Source organism: Anomaloglossus baeobatrachus, chromosome 12, assembly GCF_048569485.1.
Source record: "Anomaloglossus baeobatrachus isolate aAnoBae1 chromosome 12, aAnoBae1.hap1, whole genome shotgun sequence".
NCBI lineage: Eukaryota > Metazoa > Chordata > Amphibia > Anura > Aromobatidae > Anomaloglossus > Anomaloglossus baeobatrachus.
This window is the reverse complement of record NC_134364.1, coordinates 89324483-89349734: the sequence shown is the minus strand read 5'-3', so window position 1 is coordinate 89349734 and position 25252 is coordinate 89324483. Positions and strand designations below refer to the sequence as shown.

Genomic DNA, 25252 nt, shown 5'->3' with positions numbered 1-25252 from the left:
GCACCAGGAGCAGAGCTATGCAACTGGCCAATGCTAAGGCAGGAGCCGAAGAGAGGGAGGACGGTGCTGTGGACAGCAATGAGGAGGTTGCCCACGAGTCCTCCAGGAGCTCGACGCCAGAAAACCGTTCTGCCGAGGACATTGCGCAACCTGGCACTGCTGGACAAGATGAGGAGGAGCTCACCCAAGGTTCCTCAACGAGCCAGATGCCAGCCCTCCGCTCTGAAAGGGACAGTGAATCGCCTAGCTCTGCAGCGTGCCGCAGATCACCACGTGCCATTCCACCGAGCCTGGGAGGCTCAGATAGCCTTCTTCAAATGGCTATGGCCCTTCTCCAGGCTGGAGACCAGAAGGGCTACAAGGAACTCCTGGCAGAGCGCAGGGCAGAGCGGCAGGCAGCGCGTGACGCTGAGGCTGCGGAGCGGCACGCAGAGCGTGAGGCTGCGGAGCGAGAGCGGCAGGCAGCGCGTGAAGAGCGAGAGCGAGAGCGACAGGCAGACCGTGACTACCAGCTGCAGCTAGCTCAGCTCCGGCCCTCATCAGCCACACGTGACCTTCGAGACACCAAACTTCCAAAGGTCCGTGTTGAGGACTTCCCAGTGCTGGAGAAGGATGGAGACTTGGACTCTTTCTTGACTGCTTTTGAACGGACTTGCTTGCAGCACCATCTGGACAAGGACCAGTGGGCCAAATACCTGACCCCCCGTTTAAGGGGTAAGGCCCTGGATATCCTTGGGGACTTGCCTGCTGAGGCAGATCAGGGCTACGACACCATCAAGCGGGCCCTGATCCAACAGTACAACCTCACTCCAGAGTCCTACCGCAAGAAGTTCCGGAGCCTACAGAAGGGACCAAAGGACTCCTGGGCTGACCACCGGCGGGCACTTGCCCGAGCTGCCGACCACTGGACCCAAGGCCTGCAGCTTTCCACCGGACCGGAGATCCTGGACTTGTTCATCACGGAGCAACTCTTGTGGAACTGCCCTGAGGATCTCCGCCAGTTCATCCGAGACCAGAAGCCAAAGGGGTCCACGGCTACAGCTGCCCTTGCCGATGACTACACCAACAACCGGGCCCCTGAGGCCAGGAGAGCGGCCACCAGCAGCACCTGGAGAGGGGGTAAGATGAATTCTGCGACTGCCCCACCTGCCCCTAGACTGCAGGGGGTGTCCCCCTCAACTCCCCTCTCCAGGCCCGTGGCGGAACCAAGACGGTGCCACCAGTGCAACCTACCTGGACACTTCAAGGCCATGTGCCCTCAGCGTCCCAAGGCCCCGGCTCCGTCCCCGTCCCAAGGGCCGCCCAAGGTGTATTGTGTGGGTGGGGGTGGTGGTAGGTCCCTGGACAGCTTCCAACCTGTCACCGTCGGCCGGTCTGTGACCATAGGACTGCGAGACAGCGCCTCGGAGGTGACTCTGGTGCGGCCTGAGATGGTGTCCCCCCAAGACTTGATCCCTGGAAAAACCCTCGCTGTCTCCGGGATTGGAGGCACTGACCCGGCGCTGCCTGTTGCTGACATTTATGTGGACTGGGGCGCAGGGCGAGGGGTGAGGGAGGTGGGGGTAACTGATCGGATCCCTGCAAACGTGCTACTTGGGACAGATTTGGGGCAGATAACCTCCCAGTTTGGGCCCCCCCCAAGGGCTGAACCTTCAGCCCGTACTGACATGACTCCTAACAATGTTAATGTGTTATCTATGAATGATGTAAGGGAGGAGGGAGTGAACTCTGATATTTCTGCTTGCATAGACACCATAGACACACACTCAGCTGCAGCTGTGACAGGGGAGGGGGTCAGAGAAAGGTGTGACAATGCCTCTACAAGTAATCAGCCTGTGAGCTGGGATCTGTTGCCCTCTGCAGGGATAAGCAGAGAGCAGGGTGCTGCAGGGGGAGGACCAGTGTGTGGGGTGGGGGCTACCACAGCAAATGTGGGGTCCCCAGAGATTTCACAGCGGGGTTCTGTTGCTGCAGGAGGGGAACAGGCAGGTGAGATTGGGGCCGGTCCAGGAGCGGAAGTGCTCCCAGGTAAGATCTCGGTGCATGGTTCCCCCACAACCGGGGTGTCAGGAAGCCAGGTAGGTCTGCCTGAACCGGCGACTTGGTCAGGAACGGAGGAGGAGCAGGCACGACCCACGGTCGCAGCGGCTGTGGCCGCTGTCACCCGCAGTGGGAGTGCTGGAAGCCAAGGGGCCTCCCGGAGGTCCGATAGCTCTTCCCCTTCTGACCAAGTGGCAGCCGAGTCAGGTGGAGGCCAGGACACAGGTCCCGGGGTACTGACTGAAGATGTGACAGTCTCGTCGATTCTGGCCACATCTAGTCAGGGGTTTCAGGCAGCGTTAGAAGCTGACGACAGCCTGAAAGCTCTTAAGGAGCAGGCGGCACAGCCTCCCTCGGACTCGGACCCGGAGCGAGTGGTCTGGGACCAAGGACGGCTGTACCGGGCCACGGTCCAGCAGGGTTCACCGGAGGCGTGGCCCAGGGACCGACAGTTGGTGGTACCCTATCCGTTCCGGACGGAGTTGTTGCGGATCGCACATGAGATTCCGATGGCCGGACACCTAGGGATCGCTAAGACCAAGGCCAGGTTAAACCAGCATTTCTACTGGCCAAAAATGGGGGCCGATGTGGCTGCCTACTGCCGTTCGTGTGAAACCTGTCAGAGAGTGGGGAAGGCGGGGCCACGCCCCAAAGCCCCACTGGTATCTCTGCCCATCATCGATGAGCCTTTCAGGAGGGTGGCTGTGGATCTGGTCGGCCCGCTGGCCATCCCCAGCAGCTCCGGGAAACGCTTCATACTGACGGTAGTGGACTATGCCACCCGGTACCCAGAAGCAGTGGCCTTGTCGTCCATTCGGGCTGACAAGGTGGCCACCGCATTGCTGGAGATTTTCTCCCGAGTGGGTTTTCCCCAGGAAATGCTCACTGACCGGGGGACCCAATTCATGTCCCAGCTGATGGAGGCCCTCTGTAAGCAAGTCCAGGTGCGACATCTGGTGGCCAGCCCGTACCATCCACAGACTAATGGCCTGTGCGAGCGGTTCAATGGCACCTTAAAGCAGATGCTTAAGATGTTGGTCGACTCCCATGGGCGTGACTGGGAGCGGTATCTCCCACACCTGTTATTTGCTTACCGGGAGGTTCCACAGGCCTCAACAGGATTCTCACCGTTTGAGCTCCTGTACGGGCGACGTGTGCGGGGCCCCCTGGCTCTGGTGAAAGAGGCTTGGGAAGGGGATTTGGCCACCCCTGGAGTGTCGGTTATCGAGTATGTCATGCGCTTCCGGGACAAAATGCAGGCCTTGACGCAACTGGTACACGACAATATGGCTCAAGCCCAGGCCGATCAGAAGCGTTGGTACGACCAGAACGCTTGTGAGAGGACCTACCAAGTGGGTCAAAAGGTGTGGGTACTGGTCCCCGTACCACAGGACAAGCTTCAGGCAGCCTGGGAAGGCCCATACCTCGTGTACCAGCAGCTCAACCCTGTAACGTACCTGGTCACCCTGGACCCTGCCCGTGGAAGGCGGAAGCCCTTCCATGTGAACATGATGAAGGCACATCATGAGCGGGAGGCATGTGCGCTCCCCGTGTGCAACCTGCCCGAGGAGGGAGAAGCGGAAACCCTCTTGGATATGCTAGCCCAGGTTAGGGCAGGCGGATCCATTGAGGATGTGGAGGTTGGCCACCAGCTCTTGGAAGACCAACGGTCCCAGCTGTGGGCCACCCTCCTCCCCTTCCGGGGGTTGTTTACCAACCAGCCCGGAAGGACTGACTTGGCTGTCCATCACGTGGACACTGGGAATCATCCCCCGATCCGGCGTTCAGCATATCGGGTCTCCCTGGAGGTGCAGCAACACATGCGCCAGGAGATTGACGAGATGCTGAAGCTGGGGGTGATCCAGGCATCCAACAGCGCTTGGGCCTCGCCTGTAGTCCTCGTCCCTAAGAAGGACCGAACCACTCGGTTCTGCGTGGACTACAGGGGGCTCAATGCGGTCACGGTCGCCGATGCGTACCCAATGCCACGCATCGATGACCTGCTCGATCAGTTGGCCAGGGCTCAGTACCTGACCATCATGGATCTGAGCCGGGGATATTGGCAGATCCCCCTGACTCGCAAGGCCAGGGAACGCTCTGCCTTTATTACCCCATTTGGACTGTACGAGTCCACGGTGATGCCATTCGGGATGAGGAATGCCCCTGCCACTTTCCAGCGGATGGTCAACACCCTGCTCAAGGGACTTGAAGGGTACGCGGCCGCGTACCTGGATGACATTGCCGTCTTCAGTCCCACCTGGGAGGACCACCTAGAGCATCTAGCACAGGTGCTCAGGCGGATCCACCGGGCAGGTTTGACCATCAAGCCGGGAAAGTGTCAGCTGGCCATGAGCGAGGTCCAGTACCTCGGTCACCGGGTAGGTGGGAGAACACTGAAGCCCGAGCCTGAGAAAGTGGAAGCCATCGCATCCTGGCCCACCCCCAGGACCAAGAAGCAGGTGATGTCCTTCTTGGGGACCGCTGGGTACTATAGGAGGTTTGTTCCATGCTATAGTAGCCTGGCAAAGCCCTTGACGGACCTCACCAAGAAGAAGCTGCCCTCTGCAGTCGATTGGACAATGGACTGCGAGACAGCCTTCCGGGCCCTAAAGGACGCCCTGTCCAGCCCGCCCGTGCTACAGGCAGCCGACTTCACGCGGCCGTTTGTAGTACAGACCGACGCCAGTGACTTCGGCCTCGGTGCGGTGCTCAGCCAGGTGGACTCTGCGAGCCAAGAGCACCCAGTCTTGTACCTGAGCAGGAAGCTGTTACCAAGGGAAGTTGCCTATTCCACGATGGAGAAGGAGTGCCTGGCCATAGTGTGGGCCCTGCAGCGTCTGCAACCCTATCTATACGGGCGCCACTTCATCGTGGAGACGGACCACAATCCCCTCAGCTGGTTGCACACCGTCTCTGGGACGAATGGGCGATTGTTGCGATGGAGCCTTGCGCTCCAGCAATACAACTTCACCATTCGCCACAAAAGGGGCCGTGACCACGGTAACGCAGACGGGCTGTCCCGACAAGGAGAGGTCGCGGACGGGCGCACGGGGGAACACCGGAGTGTGCTGCCCCCTAGCGCCCTCAAAAGGGGGGAGGTGTGAGGCAAATCCCGGGATATGAAGATGAATTATGACTCCAGTCATAATCCCTCATCACTCCCTGGCAGTGCCCCCTCCCTTCTTGTTCTCAGTGTTCCACTTACACCTCCATGGCCATGTCCTGTGATATGGAAATTAGGTGATGTGGGAACAAAGGACACAGGATGACTCCCTGCCGTCACCCTGTAACAAGAGTTGTATCTCATTACAAGGCTATGGAAATAGCCAGACAGAACGACTCCAGTAAAAAATGGTTCATATCTCGCAAGCCATATTTCCGATAAATATGGCAACCATAAAAATGGTGTCTCCGCATGCGGACGATGCCGGCACACCCTTTTTATGGGAGCAGGACATTGGGAAATGCCCCAGGCGTGATATCAGCCAATGGGGAACTGGCAGACAGGTCATGAGTCCCCTCGTTCTGTAGCTAAATTCATAACTGTCACAATGAGAGCATTGGCGTCCGCCTACGACGCTCCCAGGCAAAGTTATGGCCCATATTCCATGTTGTGGATTGTCCATAACTCAAGCCAGGGGTGGAGCAGTGCTCCCTCTGAGGTCACTAAGGTAGGAGGGGACCTGGATGTGCCCAGGTTGATAACCCTACTTCGGCCATTTTCCAGTGTTCTTTTCGCTGGGGGCACGTGTAGGAAACATCTGTGGGAAGGATCCTAGAAACCTGGGTACAGCGCCCCCCTGTGGCCAGACGCAACAAGGTAACTGCTGGAACTGTGTAGGCCTGTTTGTAACCCATGCTTTGATTGTAACTGTACTCTGACATATGTATATTCTGTAGATTCCCTATTGTATATATTGTAGTTTCTAGTGTGCTTTAGGCTGATTAAATTATATAATTAATCTTGGGCTGTTCTGTTATCTCGATCTTGAATCCCACGTCTGTGTGTTCGGCTAATAGTTACCGTGAAGCGGTTGGTGGCAGCGAGTTGTGCCAAGGATTATTGTGGGGAGGCCAGTGAGATCCAGGGAGGTTTTATATATTCCGCCCGCGGAGGTCGGGGGAATATATACCCTACTCTCACTGGGGACCCTTCAATAATCGGCATAAGTAGTATAGCGGCCTCCTTGCTTATGGTCGGGCAATTCCATAATTGGCCTGACTATAAGAGGGGCGCTAGAGAGCGCGTCACGTGCTCTGTCTGTCGGTCGGGAGGTATAAAGGAGGGGTGACCCCCACTTGTTACCCCCCGATTGTGACGTACTGGTAGCCAGCGCGGGGGATTTCTGAGTGACCCCCCCCGGTGGTTTGTGACAACATATAAAACCGCATGTGATTATAGCATACGATTATAAAAACACATCGCATCAGCAAATGTTGCAGTTAATCCAAATACAAAACCCAATTATGGGGAAATTAGCAGCAGAAAGTTGGCTAATGAATAATTAGAATGTATGTTGTATAAAAAACTCAACCTTCTATAGCTTAGCAGCAGTGAGTGCAATATACAAGCTGACAATATGTCATAAGGTTTTCATTGATTATAACATGCTAATCTGCACAGTTTACAACATTTGTATTAAAGGCATTGAATATGGAATGTTAAGTTAAGTGCCCACATGATGTGTGGAGCAATAACGCAACAAATCAAATATACTGGGTTTTATGCCTTTGTAGTAGGGACTGGTTATAGTAGTTGTTAGTAAGAGCTGCAGCGTACACGTCCCTCCACCTCGACGATCGTTTCGCTCCCAGGCTTCTTCCCGGAGGTGTGAAGATTTGCACATCGTATTTCAAATTACTTGCTGTTTATTTAAATAATTGCAACATTATTTATTGGTGTGATATATATTCTTTGATCTGAACGTAAAAATTGCACGATGTTGGCATTTAACTGGGAGATCCAATAAATTTTGACTCTGCATATCGCAGTTGTATTTTACTAATCAATTGCTGCTACTTTTTACACCTGAACATCTACAATTAATTCAAGAGCAGCATTTATTGGTGTGATATACCTTTATACCCATATTTACAGTCATATGAAAAAGTTTGGGCACCCCTATTAATGTTAACCTTTTTTCTTTATAACAATCTGGGTTTTTGCAGCAGCTATTTCAGTTTCATATATCTACTAACTGATGGACTGAGCAATATTTCTGGATTGAAATGAGGTTTATTGTACTAACAGAAAATGTGCAATCCGCATTTAAACAAAATTTGACCGGTGCAAAAGTATGGGCACCCTTATCAATTTCTTGATTTGAACACTCCTAACTACTTTTTTACTGACTTACTAAAGCACTAAATTGGTTTTGTAACCTCATTGAGCTTTGCACTTCATAGGCAGGTGTATCCAATCATGAGAAAAGGTATTTAAGGTGGCCACTTGCAAGTTGTTCTCCTATTTGAATCTCCTATGAAGAGTGGCATCATGGGCTCCTCAAAACAACTCTCAAATGATCTGAAAACAAAGATTATTCAGCATAGTTGTTCAGGGGAAGGAAACAAAAAGTTGTCTCAGAGATTTAAACTGTCAGTTTCCACTGTGAGGAACATAGTAAGGAAATGGAAGAACACAGGTACAGTTCTTGTTAAGCCCAGAAGTGTCAGGCCAAGAAAAATATCAGAAAGGCAGAGAAGAAGAATGGTGAGAACAGTCAAGGACAATCCACAGACCACCTCCAAAGACCTGCAGCATCATCTTGCTGCAGATGGTGTCAATGTGCATCTGTCAACAATACAGCGCACTTTGCACAAGGAGAAGCTGTATGGGAGAGTGATGCGAAAGAAGCCGTTTCTGCAAGCACGCCACAAACAGAGTCGCCTGAGGTATGCAAAAGCACATTTGGGCAAGCCAGTTACATTTTGGAAGAAGGTCCTGTGGACTGATGAAACAAAAATTGAGTTGTTTGGTCATACAAAAAGGCGTTATGCATGGAGGCAAAAAAACACGGCATTCCAAGAAAAGCACTTGCTACCCACAGTAAAATTTGGTGGAGGTTCCATCATGCTTTGGGGCTGTGTGGCCAATGCCGGCACCGGGAATCTTGTCAAAGTTGAGGGTCGCATGGATTCAACTCAGCATCAGCAGATTCTTGACAATAATGTGCAAGAATCAATGACGAAGTTGAAGTTACGCAGGGGATGGATATTTCAGTAAGACAATGATCCAAAACACCGCTCCAAATCTACTCAGGCATTCATACAGATGAACAATTACAATGTTCTGGAATGGCCATCCCAGTCCCCAGACCTGAATATCATTGAACATCTGTGGGATGATGTGAAGCGGCTGTCCATGCTCGGCGACCATCAAACTTAACTGAACTGGAATTGTTTTGTAAACAGGAATGGTCAAATATACCTTCATCCAGGATCCAGAAACTCATTAAAAGCTACAGGAAGCGACTAGAGGCTGTGATTTTTGCAAATGGAGGATCTACAAAATATTACTGTCACTTTTATGTTGAGGTGCCCATACTTTTGCACCGGTCAAATTTTGTCTAAATGCAGATTGCACATTTTCTGTTAGTACAATAAACCTCATTTCAATCCAGAAATATTACTTAGTCCATCAGTTATTAGATATATGAAACTGAAATAGCTGTTGCAAAAACCCAAATTGTTATAAAGAAAAAAGGTTAACATTAATAGGGGTGCCCAAACTTTTTCATATGGCTGTAAATACAATGATTATGTGGGGTTCCCTTTTTGTATAAATATTCAAAATATCAACATAATTTAATACGGTGAACTGTCTTTATGCCCATTTGCACTTCAATTGTAAATTGTGTGCTGTAGAAATTTGAATTCCATGTAAATTATGAATAATATTGGCTAAATTCTAGTAATTAACTGTTTGTATGTATGCCTTCGTCCCTCATAGGAATGTCTCTGTTTGTTGTATTTTTTTATTCTTTTTTGAAATATTACAATTAAAATATTTATGCATGAATCTCTTGTATCCATTGTTTTATTATAATAATCGTATTGTTGAGTAAATAATCTTGGTATATGTAGTATATATTGTTTGTTTTTGTAGTCATCAAGGGGTTTTGACCATTTGTTTTTGCTTTTAGTATTACTGGATGCCGTTACTATCCAAGAGCAAAGTACTGAGACCATTCTCCTACCTAAAGGAGATAGTGTGACGCTGGGCTGTACTTATATCCTGGACCCTTCAGAAACTGGAGCTTTGGATATTGAGTGGTCACAGATGAACCCAGACAGCACAGGACTGGATAAAGTGGTGAGTATCTATAACAATGAACAAATAGATTATGGTTTCTTGATGGTATTGAAGTCTCCATTTCTGATAATGTATCTATTTCCCCACCAGATTCTCACCTACATGGACAACGCTGTGATACCAAAAGGTCCTTCTAGCCTCATGAACAGATTGACTTTTAAAAATGCGAATCCTAGTCTGGGCGATGCTTCTATCACAATTACCTATCTGGAGGTTGGAGACTCTGGGACCTTCCAATGCAAAGTGAAGAAAAATCCTGGGGTGGCCTCAAGGAAAGTTACATTAGTTGTCCAAGGTAAAAGACGGTCATGTGTATAAGTCGGGCTTTGCACGTTGCGACATCGCAAGCCGATGCTGCGATGTCGCACGCGATAGTCCCCGCCCCCGTCGCAGGTACGATCTCGTGTGATAGCTGGCGTAGCGAAATTTATCACTACGCCAGCTTCACATGCACTCACCTGCCCTGCGACCGTCGCTCTGGCCGGCGACCCGCCTCCTTCCTAAGGGGGCGGGTCGTGCGGCGTCATAGCGACGTCACATGGCAGGCGGCCAATAGCGGCGGAGGGGCGGAGATGAGCAGGATGTAAACATCCCGCCCACCTCCTTCCTTCTGCATAGCCGCCGGCGGCAGGTAAGATGTTCCTCACTCCTGCGGCTTCATACACAGCGATGTGCGCTGCCGCAGGAACGAGGAACTACATCGTACCTGTCGCAGCACCAGCATTATGGAAATGTTGGTGAATGCAACGATGATACGATAACGACGTTTTTGCGCTCGTTAATCGTATCATCTAGCATTTACACGGTACGATGTCGAAAGTGACGCCGGATGTGCGTCACTTTCGATTTGACCCCACCGACATCGCACGTGCGATGTCGCAACGTGCAAAGCCGCCCTAAGACGTGTACAAAGGTGGTGAAGCCATGATATGAATACTTATGACACACCAACAAGAAAAAAGGTGATTCCAATGGTTTGGCTGAATTAAATTTTTATTTGACCTATGTTAGATAAGAGATAAGACCGATGTTTTGGCTGAAATTAGCCTTTTTCAAGGTATCTCTATAGTTGGCCCACAACGCCACTAGATCTGTGTCCACAAGACACCACACTTGCAGTGCTGTACAGTCTTGCCTCTAATAAGTCAGCATCTGATATAGGACTTCTACTTTTTGATTGTGTGACCCCAATCTATAGAGATATCTTGATAAAGGCTAAATTCAGCCGAAATTATCTCTTCTCTCACATGTGTGAAATAAAAATTTAATTCAGCAAGACCATTGGAATCTTTTTTCTTGTTGGTGTGCCAGAATGTATGTATTATAATATGATGTGATTTAATTTTATAATCTGGACAGTATTGACATGTATCATAAGTAATATAGTATGTTTTCCTTTTTTCATGTTTAGTGTGACCCTGATGAAGGTCTCAAATGACCGAAACGTCATTAATTGATTGAAAAAATTGAAAAAAAATATTTTTTCTTTGTTCACACAATTGAGCTAAAAATAAAAAGTTAATCTTTTTCACGCAATCTTTTCGGATTTTTTCTCTTTACGGTGTGCCAGAAGTATTCATATCTTGATTCCACTACTTTCCTCTGAGCACACACACAACCTAAGGAGGACAGAATGAGACTATTACTCTATCACTATTTCAAGGGTGGTGGACTATCATAGGCAACCATCTTTGAGTCATAGTTACAAATTTACATTGCTTGATCTTTTGAAAACTTTCTTTTCTTCTCAAAGAAGCTGCACCTAACGTTTTAGAAATTGATCAAGGTGGTCCATTTATAATAGGGACCATCTGTAGGCAAAAACTAAATTTGCCTTAGAGTGGAACTGTAACGCCGGCGTCCCGGCATGGTTCCTTTCCTTTCTACTGGCAAGGACGCCAACATGCTCTCCACCATGGCCGCCCTGCAGGTCCATTCCCACATGTGTTTGCTTCTGTCGTAGTTTCTAGCTCACAAGGCCTGCGTGTGACTTGCAGGTTTCCTGTCACCTGCTTAGGTGGTGTGATCTCCCTGCTTTTTAAAAAGGCAGCGCACTTACTCTGAAAATGTCCTCAGCCTATGGTCTACTACTCTGACAACTCCTTCTCAGTCAGGGAGTTTGACTATGTCAAAATAAAAACACTCGCTCTCCTTGAGCTTACATCATGTGAGCCCTGTACCCAATCAGCGCTGTCTTCACTGTGCCCGCCTTCGGACATATCAAACATCAAGTGAGAAAGTGAGCGGCCAGCCACAGCTCCAACTTCCTCTTGACATTCGATTCTTCGGAAGGCGGGGAGAGTGAAGCCATCGCTAATCGGTCGCAGGGATAGCATGACATAGCCTCACGTGAGCCCTTGGAGAGCGACTGCTGACACTGGAGGAACAGCGCTGGCATAATAAGATAATGTGTTTGTTTTTTAATTGGGGCAAACACTCTGATTGAGATGGGGTTGTCCAAGTAGGGGGCAACCCCTGGAATGCAACCAATGACAGAATATGGCACAATAATTCTTACTGTAAGAGCACAGTTTAGTGGTTGGTACACCAGGTATCCAACGAACATTATAAAACCTACAAAAGTATATCCACAAATAATACTGCATTAGTGGTAATAGCAAGTAAATAACCCAGAGGAAAATCAGGTACTGGAGTACATGAAACCAAGCCCGTATCTCAATAAGAAGACAACTAGCAAGGTTTTGAAAATACAAAACCACTCTTTATTACAAATAAGTAAAACAAGACATAATATAGTACATGCATAAATAAGGAGAAACACCATAGGGAAACATAGGGAGGGAAGGGGAGAAAAATACTTTACAGCCTAAAAGAGGCTCTGCAATACAAGTGAAAATTTAATACAATCAAAACCATAAAGATCAAACACAATGGACATGGATATAATACAAAGAGTGAATCATGCTAGAGGCAAACAATGGCCAAAAGGACAGCACTAATATCGAAGGCCCTGTATAGCCAAAAAGTAACAGCTGCCAATGCACCGGAAATGTATAATCACTAGTACCGATGTCTAAATACATTAAATAAAGGTGACAGGACGAAGTCCAGTGTGGTGAAACGCGCGTCGGGGCTCTCCCTCTATTCTGCTGTCCAGGTGTTCTACTTGCACTTTAGGATATGGCTCAAGGTAATTACCTGTCACCTTTATTTAATGCATTTAGACTTTGGTATTAAAGATTATACATTTCCGGTACATTGGTAGCTGTTACTTTTTGGCTTTACAGGGCCTTAGTTATTAGTGCTGTCCTTTGGCCATTGTTTGCCTCCTAGCACGTTTTACTGTACCTCTTTGCATTATATCCATGTCCATTGTGTTCCATCCTTATAGTTTTGATTGTATTTAATCTTCACCTGGATTGCAGTGTCTCTTTTTGGCCGTGAAGGGTTTTCCTCCCCTTCTCTCCCTATTTTTCTTTATGGTGTTTCTCTCTATTTATGCATGTACTATATTATGTCTTGTTTTATTTGTACTAAAGAGTGTTTTTTTTTTATTTTTAAGAACTTTCTAGTGGCCTTCTTTTTGAGATACGGGCTTTGTTTCATATACTCCAGTGCCTAATTCTCCTCTAGGTTATTCAGTTAACATTTTTGAGGCAAATGAATGAGGGGAAGTGTCACCACAAAATTCTTAAACTCAATGCAACCAATTACAGAATATGACACAATAATCCTTAATGATACAGGAAAAATTAATAGGTCATGGCCATGTGCCCTTGTGGGAGGAAATGGTTCAGGGAAAGCTTCAACACAAAATCTTTAAACTGAATGCAACCGATAATAAAATATGGCACTATAATCCTTACTGTTACAGCACAGTTTACATTTAGTACACCAGGTGCCCACTGAAAATTTGGGACCTTCTTTGCAGACACGTATCTACGACAACTCTGCTGACTTTCCCACTCTCAGGCTGATCTCTGTGACTTCTGAATTTCGGAAAACTAAGAAGCAACTCAACTTATTTTGGGTTTTTCAACCAATCTGTTTTGGCGGTAAACTTGGAGGTCAGCATTGCACTTTCAGTGGTCCTTCTCCATATCTATAACTCCTTGTCTTTGGACTATTCCTCTTGTCATCCTTTGGTCATTGTAACCACACTCTCCTCTGATCAGGCTCCATGATGAATAACACAACTAAGAAAACAGCTCCTTGCAATACATGTTCCCCTTCTTGTGTTTCGCACATGGTCTTTCCTAAAAGTTACACCTTGGTGCAAGAGTCATTAGGAGACTTCATGATGCAACTTGGAGGACAAAAGTATCATCATAAATTCATGAACATCCAAAATGGTTTAGCTAAAACTGATAAACCTTTTTTTTTAATCTTCATCCAGAGGTCCCCTCGCATCCTCATTGTTTTATTGAAGGAGATCAGACCAAAGGAAGTGACGCCATTTTGAAGTGCAAACCGAGTGAAGGAACCCCACCCCTGACTTACAAATGGGAGAAGATAGCTGGGTCTCCCAACCCAGCCACCCCGGTTCTGAACCTGGGTAAGATTTAGATTCCCATCATGCTTTGCTTATCACCTGTTGCAATAGTTATAAAAACATTCTTACATTTTGCATAAAGTCACTCACTCATTCTTGCTTTTCTAATAGGAAATGTATTTGTGTCTCCATACAGCTCCTATAACTGGAGATTTACTAATCAAGAATATCTCTGAGGTATATGCCGGAACGTACCAGTGTACAGTGGGAAACAAGGTGGGAAGTGGACAATGTGTGGTTGCCCTAACCATAAGCGCAGGTGAGAAAAAACAGCACATACACGGCAGCATTATATTGGTTATATTTTTTTTTACATAGGGGCAGTATTACAGTACTTATATTTTAATACATAATGGTCATTGGTATAGTACTTATATTATTTTACAAGGTGGTGTATTATAGAAGTTACATTCTTGTACATCGGGGGCAGTAATATATTAATTATATTCTTGTACATAGGGGGCAGTATTATAGTAGTTATATTCTAGCAAATGCGGACAGTATTATAGCAGTTGTATTCCTGTACATAGATAGCAGTATTATATATATGTATATATATATATATATATATATATATACAATATATATATATATACTGTATATATATATATATATATATATATATATATATATATATAGTAGTTATAGTCTTGTACATAGGGGCAGTATTATAGTAGTTATATTTTTGTACATAGGAGCAGTATTATAGTAGTTATATTCTTGTACATAGGGGGCAGTATTATAGCCGTTATATTCTTGTACATAGCGGGCAATATTATAGTAGTTATATTCTTGTACATAGGGGCAGTATTATAGTAGTTATATTCTTGTATATAGGAGCAGTATTATAGTAGTTTTATTCTTCTATATAGGGGCAGTATTATAGTAGTTATATTCTTGTACATAGGAGCAGTATTATAGTAGTTATATTCTTGTACATAGGGCCAGTATTATAGTAGTTATATTTTTGTACATAGGAGCAGTATTATAGTAGTTATATTTTTGTACATAGGAGCAGTATTATAGTAAATATATTCTTGTACATAGGGGGCAGTATTATAGTAGTTATATTCTTGTACATAGGGGGCAGTATTATAGTAGTTATATTATTGTACATAGGAGCAGTATTATAGTAGTTATATTCTTGTACATAGGGGCAGTATTATAGTAGTTATATTCTTGTACATAGGAGCAGTATTATAGTAGTTATATTCTTGTACATAGGGGGCAGTATTATAGTAGTTATATTCTTGTACATAGGGGGGCAGTATTATAGTAGTTATATTATTGTACATAGGAGCAGTATTATAGTAGTTATATTATTGTACATAGGGGGCAGTATTATAGTAGTTATATTCTTGTACATAGGGGGCAGTATTATAGTAGTTATATTCTTGTACATAGGGGGGCAGTATTATAGTAGTTATATTCTTGTACATAGGGGGGCAGTATTATAGTAGTTATATTATTGTACATAGGAGCAGTATTATAGTAGTTATATTATTGTACATAGGATCAGTATTATAGTAGTTATATTATTGTACATAGGAGCAGTATTATAGTAGTTATATTATTGTACATAGGATCAGTATTATAGTACAGCGGAACCTTGGTTTAAGAGTAACTTGGTTTGAGAGCGTTTTGCAAAACAAGCAAAGCTTTTAACAAATTTGTAACTTGGTTTAAGAGCAATGCTTTGCAATAAGAGCAAATACTCACCGTGCACACGTCTGGTTCTGTCCTTTCACCGCGCTCTGACCCGGTCTAGAGGTAACTTTCTGTACATATGTACTGTATACTGAATACCATTCTACATTATATGCTATATAGCATGTCTATAAATTTGCATTTGTGGATACAGTATTGTACTTTCTTTCTGCTAACCAGTACAGTACATTGCTTATATTGTACCTCTCACACACCAACAATTTTATTGTAAGCTAAAGTGCAGTTTAATTTGTTTTTTTTCTTTTTACTGTACTGTACGGTATTATGTATTAGTGTACTGTGATAATGTTATATGAATACAGTACATTATTTTGTATTACTGTAATAAGTTTGTATAAATACATCAAATATTTTTGGGTTGTGGAACAAATTGTCTGTGTTTCAATTATTTCCTATGGGAAAATTTGCTTTGATATAAGAGTAACTTGGTTTAAGAGCGCACTCCCAGAACCAATTATACTCGTAATCCAAGGTTCCACTGTAGTTACATTCTTGTATATAGGGGCAGTATTATAGTAGTTATATTCTTGTACATAGGGGGCAGTATTATAGTAGTTATATTCCTGTACATAGGAGCAGTATTATAGTAGTTATATTCTTGTACATAGGGGACAGTATTATAGTAGTTATATTCTTGTACATAGGGAGCAGTATTATAGTAGTTATATTCTTGTACATGGGGGCTGTATTATAGTAGTTATATTCTTGTACATAGGGAGCAGTATTATAGTAGTTATATTCTTGTACATGGGGGCTGTATTATAGTAGTTATATTCTTGTACATAGGGAGCAGTATTATACAGTCATGGCCAAAAGTTTTGAGAATGACACCAAAATTATATTTTCACATGATCTGTTGCCCTCTGGCTTTTAATTGTGTTTGTCTGATGTTTACATCACATACAGAAATATAATTGCAATCATATTATGAGACCAAAAGGTTATATTGACAGTTAGAATGAGTTAATGCAGCAAGTCAATATTTGCAGTGTTGACCCTTCTTCTTCAGGACCTCTGCAATTCTCCCTGGCATGCTCTCAATCAACTTCTGGAGCAAATCCTGACTGATAGCTGTCCATTCTTGCATAAGCAGTGCTTGCATTTTGCCAGAATTTGTTGGTTTTTGTTTGTCCACCCGTCTCTTGATGATTGCCCACAAGTTCTCAATGGGATTAAGATCTGGGGAGTTTCCAGGCCATGGACCCAAAATCTCTATGTTTTGTTCCTTGAGCCATTTAGTGATCACCTTTGCTTTATGGCAAGGTGCTCCATCATGCTGGAAAAGGCATTGTTGGGCGCCAAACTGCTCTTGGACAGTTGGGAGAAGTTGCTCTTGGAGGACATTCTCGTACCATTCTTTATTCATGGCTGTGTTTTTAGGCAAGACTGTGAGTGGTGTGATTCCCTTGGCTGAGAAGCAACCCCACACATGAATGGTTTCAGGATGCTTAACAGTTGGCATGAGACAAGACTGGTGGTAGCGCTCACCTCTTCTTCTCCTAATAAGCGGTTTTCCAGATGTCCCAAACAATCGAAAAGGGGATTCATCTGAGAAAATGACTTTACCCTAGTCCTCAGTAGTCCACTCCCTGTACCTTTTGCAGAATATCAGTCGGTCCCTGATGTTTTTTCTGGAGAGAAGTGGCTTCTTTGCTGCCCTCCTTGAAACCAGGCCTTGCTCCAGCAGTCTCCGCCTCACAGTGTGTGCAGAAGCACTCACACCAGCCTGCTGCCATTGCTGAGCTAGCTCGGCACTGCTGGTAGTCCGATCCCGCAGCTGAAACAGTTTTAAGATACGGTCCTGGCGTTTGCTGGTCCTTCTTGGGCGCCCTGGAGCCTTTTTGGCAACAATGGAAGCTCTCTCCTTGAAGTTCTTGATGATGCGATAGATTGTTGACTGACGTGCAATCTTTGTAGCTGTGATACGCTTCCCTGTTAGGCCATTTTTGTGCAGAGCAATGATGGCTGCGCTTGTTTCTTTAGAGATAACCATGGTTAACTGAAGAGAAACAATGATACCAAGCACCAGCCTCCTTTTAATGTGTCCAGTAGTGTCATTCTTTCTTAATCATGACTGATTGATCACCAGCCCTGTCCTCATCAACACCTACACCTGTGTTAATGGAACAATCACTAAAACAATGTTAGCTGCTCCATTTAAGGCAGGAATGCAATGATGTTGAAATGTGTTTTGGGGGTTAAAGTTCATTTTCTTAGCCAATATTGACTTTGCAAGTAATTGCTGTTAAGCTGATCACTCTTTATGACATTCTGGAGTATATGCAAATTGCCATTAGAAAAACTTAAGCAGTAGACTTTGTAAAAATTAATATTTGTAGCATTCTCAAAACATTTGGCCATGACTGTAGTATTTATATTCTTGTACATAGGGGTCAATATTATAGTAGCTATACTGAACATAGGAGGCAGTAGTGTAGTAGTTATATTCTTGCACATAGGGACAGTATTATAGTTGTTATATTTTTGTACATAGTGGACAGTGTTATAGTAGGTATATTCTTGTACATAGGGGCAGTATTATAGTAAGTATATTCTTGTACATAGAGGCAGTATTATAGTAGTTATATTCTTGTACATAGGAGCAGTATTATAGTTGTTATATTCTTGTACATAGGAGCAGTATTATAGTAGTTCTATTCTTGTACATAGGGGGCAGTATTATAGTAATTATATTCTTGTACATAGGGGGCAGTATTATAGTAGTTATATTCTTGTACATAGGGGCAGTATTATAGTAGTTGTATTCTTGTACTTAGGGGCAGTATTATAGTAGTTATATTATTGTACATAGGAGCAGTATTATAGTAGTTATATTACTGTATATAGGAGCAGTATTATAGTAGTTATATTCTTGTACATAGGAAGCAGTATTAGGCTATGTGCGCACGTCGCGTAATTACATGCAGTTACGCTGCGATCTTCACCGCAGTGTAACTGCATGCGTCCTGCGTCCCCAGCATAATCTATGAAGATTATGCAGGAGCCGTGCGCACGTGGTGTCTTAGAGCGCAGCGCTTCGGCTGCTGCCCAAAGCGCGCGTTCTAAGAAGTGACATGTCACTTATTTCCTGCGCTTTGCCTGCATCCCCCACTCTGTCTATGGGAGGAGCTGCAGTCAGAGCGCATGGAATCGGCTTTTTTTTTTCATTATGGACTGTTTCTGCAGCGATTTGAAGTGCACGTGTGCTGTTCAAATCGCTGCAGAAATTTCAGCAGGGACAGTACGCAACGTGCGCACATAGCCTTATAGTAATTATATTCATGTACATAGGGGCAGTATTATAGTTGTTATATTCTTGTACATAGGTGGAGTATTATAGTAGTTATATTCTTGTACATAAGGGGCAGTATTATAGTAGTTATATTCTTGTACATAGGAAGCGGTATTATAGTAATTATATTCTTGTACATAGGGGGCAGTATTATAGTAGTTATATTCTTGTACATAGGAAGCGGTATTATAGTAATTATATTCCTGTACAAAGGGGGCAGTATTATAGTAGTTATATTCTTGTACATAGGAGCAGTATTATAGTAGTTATATTCTTGTACATAGGGACAGCATTATAGTAATTATATTCTTGTATATAGGGGCAGTATTATAGTAGTTATATTCTTGTACATAGGGGGCAGTATTATAGTAATTATATTCTTGTATATAGGAGCAGTATTATAGTAGTTATATTCTTGTGTATAGGGGCAGTATTATAGTAATTATATTCTTGTATGTAGGGGCAGTATTATAGTAATTATATTCTTGTACATAGGGGCAGTATTATAGTAGTTATATTCTTGTACATAGGAGGCAGTATTATGGTAGTTATATTCTTGTACATTGGGGCAGTATTATAGTAGTTATATTCTTGTATATAGGAGCAGTATTATAGTAGTTATATTCTTGTGCATAGGGGCAGTATTATAGTAATTATATTCTTGTATATAGGGGCAGTATTATAGTAATTATATTCTTCTACATAGGGGGAGTATTATAGTAGTTATATTCTTGTACATGGGGGCAGTATTATAGTAATTATATTCTTGTATATAGGGGCAGTATTATAGTAATTATATTCTTCTACATAGGGGGAGTATTATATTAGTTATATTCTTGTACATGGGGGCAGTATTATAGTAATTATATTCTTGTATATAGGACCAGTATTATAGTAGTTATATTCTTGTATATAGGAGCAGTATTATAGTAATTATATTCTTCTACATAGGGGGTAGTATTATAGTAATTATATTCTTGTACATAGGAGCAGTATTATAGTAATTATATTCTTGTATATAGGGGCAGTATTATAGTAATTATATTCTTCTACATAGGGGGCAGTATTATAGTAGTTATATTCTTGTACATAGGGGGCAGTATTATAGTAATCATATTCTTGTATATAGGGGCAGTATTATAGTAATTATATTCTTGTATGTAGGGGCAGTATTATAGTAATTATATTCTTGTACATAGGGGCAGTATTATAGTAGTTATATTCTTGTATATAGGGGCAGTATTATAGTAATTATATTTTTGTATATAGGAGCAGTATTATAGTAGTTATATTCTTGTGCATAGGGGCAGTATTATAGTAATTATATTCTTGTATATAGGGGCAGTATTATAGTAATTATATTCTTCTACATAGGGGGAGTATTATAGTAGTTATATTCTTGTACATGGGGGCAGTATTATAGTAATTATATTCTTATATATAGGACCAGTATTATAGTAGTGTTATTCTTGTATATAGGGGCAGTATTATAGTAATTATATTCTTCTACATAGGGGGCAGTATTATAGTAATTATATTATTGTACATAGGGGCAGTATTATAGTAATTATATTCTTGTATATAGGGGCAGTATTATAGTAATTATATTCTTCTACATAGGGGGCAGTATTATAGTAGTTATATTCTTGTACATAGGGGGCAGTATTATAGTAGTTATATTCTTGTATATAGGAGCAGTCTTATAGTAGTTATATTCTTGTGCATAGGGGCAGTATTATAGTAATTATATTCTTGTATATAGGAGCAGTATTATAGTAGTTATATTCTTGTGCATAGGGGCAGTATTATAGTAATTATATTCTTCTACATAGGGGGCAGTATTATAGTAGTTATATTCTTGTACATAGGGGCAGTATTATAGTAATTATATTCTTGTATATAGGGGTAGTATTATAGAAATTATATTCTTCTACATAGGGGGCAGTATTATAGTAGTTATATTCTTGTACATAGGGGACAGTATTATAGTAATTATATTCTAGTACATAGGGGCAGTATTATAGTAGTTATATTCTAGTACATAGGGGCAGTATTATAGTAGTTATATTCTTGTACATAGGGAGCAGTATTATAGTAATTATATTCTAGTACATAGGGGCAGTATTATAGTAGTTATATTCTAGTACATAGGGGCAGTATTATAGTAGTTATATTCTTCTACATAGGGGGCAGTATTATAGTAGTTATATTCTTGTACATAGGGGGCAGTATTATAGTAGTTATATTCTTGTATATAGGGGCAGTATTATAGTAATTATATTCTTGTATATAGGAGCAGTTTTATAGTAGTTATATTCTTGTGCATAGGGGCAGTATTATAGTAATTATATTCTTGTATATAGGAGCAGTATTATAGTAATTATATTCTTGTATGTAGGGGCAGTATTATAGTAATTATATTCTTGTACATAGGGGCAGTATTATAGTAGTTATATTCTTGTACATAGGAGGTAGTATTATGGTAGTTATATTCTTGTGCATAGGGGCAGTATTATAGTAATTATATTCTTGTATATAGGGGCAGTATTATAGTAATTATATTCTTCTACATAGGGGGAGTATTATAGTAGTTATATTCTTGTACATGGAGGCAGTATTATAGTAATTATATTCTTGTATATAGGAGCAGTATTATAGTAGTTATATTCTTGTGCATAGGGGCAGTATTATAGTAATTATATTCTTCTACATAGGGGGCAGTATTATAGTAGTTATATTCTTGTACATAGGGGCAGTATTATAGTAATTATATTCTAGTACATAGGGGCAGTATTATAGTAGTTATATTCTAGTACATAGGGGCAGTATTATAGTAGTTATATTCTTCTACATAGGGGGCAGTATTATAGTAGTTATATTCTTGTACATAGGGGGCAGTATTATAGTAGTTATATTCTTGTATATAGGGGCAGTATTATAGTAATTATATTCTTGTATATAGGAGCAGTATTATAGTAGTTATATTCTTGTGCATAGGGGCAGTATTATAGTAATTATATTCTTGTATATAGGAGCAGTATTATAGTAGTTATATTCTTGTGCATAGGGGCAGTATTATAGTAATTATATTCTTCTACATAGGGGGAGTATTATAGTAGTTATATTCTTGTACATGGGGGCAGTATTATAGTAATTATATTCTTGTATATAGGACCAGTATTATAGTAGTTATATTCTTGTATATAGGGGCAGTATTATAGTAATTATATTCTTGTATATAGGGCCAGTATTATAGTAATTATATTCTTCTACATAGGGGGCAGTATTATAGTAGTTATATTCTTGTACATAGGGGCAGTATTATAGTAATTATATTCTTGTATATAGGGGCAGTATTATAGTAATTATATTCTTCTACATATGGGGCAGTATTATAGTAGTTATATTCTTGTACATAGGGGACAGTATTATAGTAATTATATTCTAGTACATAGGGGCAGTATTATAGTAGTTATATTCTAGTACATAGGGGCAGTATTATAGTAGTTATAGTCTTGTACATAGGGGGCAGTATTATAGTAATTATATTCTAGTACATAGGGGCAGTATTATAGTAGTTATATTCTAGTACATAGGGGCAGTATTATAGTAGTTATATTCTTGTATATAGGAGCAGTATTATAGTAGTTTTATTCTTCTATATAGGGGCAGTATTATAGTAGTTATATTCTTGTACATAGGGGGCAGTATTATAGTAGTTATATTCTTGTACATAGGGGGCATTATTATAGTAGTTATATTCTTGTACATAGGGGGCAGTATTATAGTAGTTATATTCTTATACATAGGGAGCAGTAGTATAGTAGTTATATTCTTTTTCGTGGTAGTTATATTCTTGTGTAGAAGGAGTAATATTCCAATTATTTTATTCAGGTACACAGTCAACAGACTTTTTATTACTATTATAACTTAATATATTTCATTTTAAAACAACATTAGTGGAGTCATCATTAATAAGTGACTGGGCATGTATCTGTCCCCCTAAATGTCATTAGTTCATGTCTCCTCTCCTTTCTCCGGTCAGGTAACCGTACAGGGGTAATTGTTGGAGCAGTGTTTGGTGCTTTGCTCCTCTTGCTTTTACTTCTTCTCCTCATCTGGTGTCTGATCTGCTGCTGCAACAAGAGACGCTACGAGAAGGAATTGGCCAACGACATAAGGTGATAACTCCACTTTTGACCACAAGATGGTGATATTGTTCTGCTCAATTTTTTACTTACTGGCCCAAGTAGCAGTGAGTTATGCCTGGGTTCATCAAACATCACAAAACGTAGATTTAAATTAATACAATACAACCGAGAAGTGTGCAAATTAGCCTATATAATAGTAAAAGACACATAATGTTAGTAATGTTGGCCCTGGTTGGATTTCCATAGTGCTACATTGATGTTTTCATTGGAAATCAGGACTGAGTAATCTAATCATCAGTTAATTAATATTCTGATATTCAAATCGCCTCTTCGGAACTATAGATGACGTGATTTTTAGTGCAACCTATTCAAAGTAGCATTTTTAAAAGTCAGTATAAGCCCTTTACCGAGCCTTGACATAAGACTTGAAAGCTAAACCAGAATCCAGTTTGCATACATGTGTCTCAGGGTGTTACCCTCCTCAGAGCAAGGCATGAGATCTTATTTGGCTGTATGAGAGGCTTCTTACTGGAGTCTAACGGAGATCGTTTCTCCTTGTGGAGAATGACATGACTTACATGCCAGTGTAAGGAGACTTAAAGTCAATTTGCATATTTAATTTCCCAGAGGAGCATCACATGGCTTATAAGTCTCCTTACACTGAAATGTCATTCCCCACAAGGCAATACATTACCTTTTAGACTCTAATATTCTGGAAAACCGCTAATCTGATCTTCTTCTTTTCCATAGAGAGGACGTTGCGGCTCCTCCAAGTAATACCAACAGCCGTGCCAGCAGTGTCCGGACCGCTGCTGGCTACCGACCGCACCACATCAGCTACTCTCTTCGACGGGTCTACAATGCGGCACCAATAGATGAACCTTCAGCTCCTTCCTTGGTTGGCAGCGATATCTCCAAAGCCAAGATTGACAGCCCAGTTCTCAGTCCTGAACCAATCTTCATTGTTCCAGGAATAAATCCAAAACATAATCCATATAACATCCAGAGAGTCGGGGGCATTCCAGTGATGGTGCCGGCACAGTCTCGAGAGGGTTTCATAGTTTGAGTTCTTCTGGTGAACTGTGAACATGCACATGAACTTCATTTTCATATTGAATGGGATCTGTCGATCTAAGAACATGTAACACTGTAATATCTCCTTTTGTATATATGTATAAAACTCCTGAAAACAGACTGGTCCCACAGTCTCTTGGTTAGGGCCACCTCATGAGCCCATCCACGTGTGAACTTGCCACACCCTTCCACCTCTTCTGAAGGTGTAAGAAACACTATGGATCCACTTTTTTCTCAACGTTGTAATGTCTGAGGAGTCCTGTGCAATTTACTAAAGCAGATGAGTAATGGTGGCCTCCATGGATAAGAGCTCAAGAGCTGAACCCTTTGGTCAGATGCACAACTTTAAACTTCTGAGCCCAGAAGAGAAATCTGTAATGTAGGCCATCAATAATACTGGTGTGTGGCAGGTACCAGGGCCTGGGAGTGACTGTGTCATGTATAGTGACACCCCTGTTCTCAATAGTAGGGTCCAGCTACTTTCCTAGAGATCCAACAAGACAATGAACATTTCTACAATGGGCGTCCTGCGAGCTGCCCCCGGGACCTACATCATGATCCACTACATTGTGATGATCAGTATGAAAATAAGAGATTTATTTGTTACCTCAGGTGGAATTGGAGAAGTTATAAATTTTGTGACTGCTTTTTCCTTTTGCAAATATAAAACGTTATTGACAGACTATGAGGAACTGATGTGCTGTATAGATAAAACCTGGAAATCCAGGAACATATGTCCATTACCTACATAACCTGATAGAAGGATGCATAAACAGAAGTGCACAAGAGATGGCTAATGGGCGGCAGCAGTACAACTATTTTGCGTCTTTGTGTCATGAATACACTGGGCTCCATTTTTATATCACTTATGTCATTCCCTTTTTTTTACTGATATCAATGGGAAAATAAGGGAATTAAAAATATGGGAAATGCATGTATTTTTTTGCATTTTTATGACCACAAAGAATGACTAAAATTTGTTTGCCCGATACATATATATTTATTTTTCCATTTGTTTTGCAGATTATCCCCACATAAGCTCATAAAAATGTTTGGGGTGTGTGGTGGGGGGAATATCAATATTTTTTATTTTCATCCTATTTCTCTTGGTTAAAATATCCCAAATTACAGGGGGATATTCA

The 25252-nt window shown here is 42.4% G+C and overlaps 1 protein-coding gene across 1 annotated transcript in view; it reads left to right on the top strand.

Annotated features, from left to right (window-relative positions):
• The window catches only part of VSIG8 (V-set and immunoglobulin domain containing 8), a 43013-nt gene extending 17965 nt beyond the window's left edge, over positions 1 to 25048 (top strand). Inside the window, exons 2-7 of the mRNA XM_075331050.1 lie at positions 9183 to 9352; positions 9443 to 9647; positions 13710 to 13868; positions 14002 to 14124; positions 22931 to 23066; positions 23787 to 25048. Coding sequence (XP_075187165.1) covers positions 9183 to 9352; positions 9443 to 9647; positions 13710 to 13868; positions 14002 to 14124; positions 22931 to 23066; positions 23787 to 24102 — 1109 coding nt within the window. The 3' untranslated portion in view covers positions 24103 to 25048. The remainder of the gene's footprint in view (positions 1 to 9182; positions 9353 to 9442; positions 9648 to 13709; positions 13869 to 14001; positions 14125 to 22930; positions 23067 to 23786) is intronic.
• The last annotated feature ends 204 nt before the right edge of the window (positions 25049 to 25252 follow it).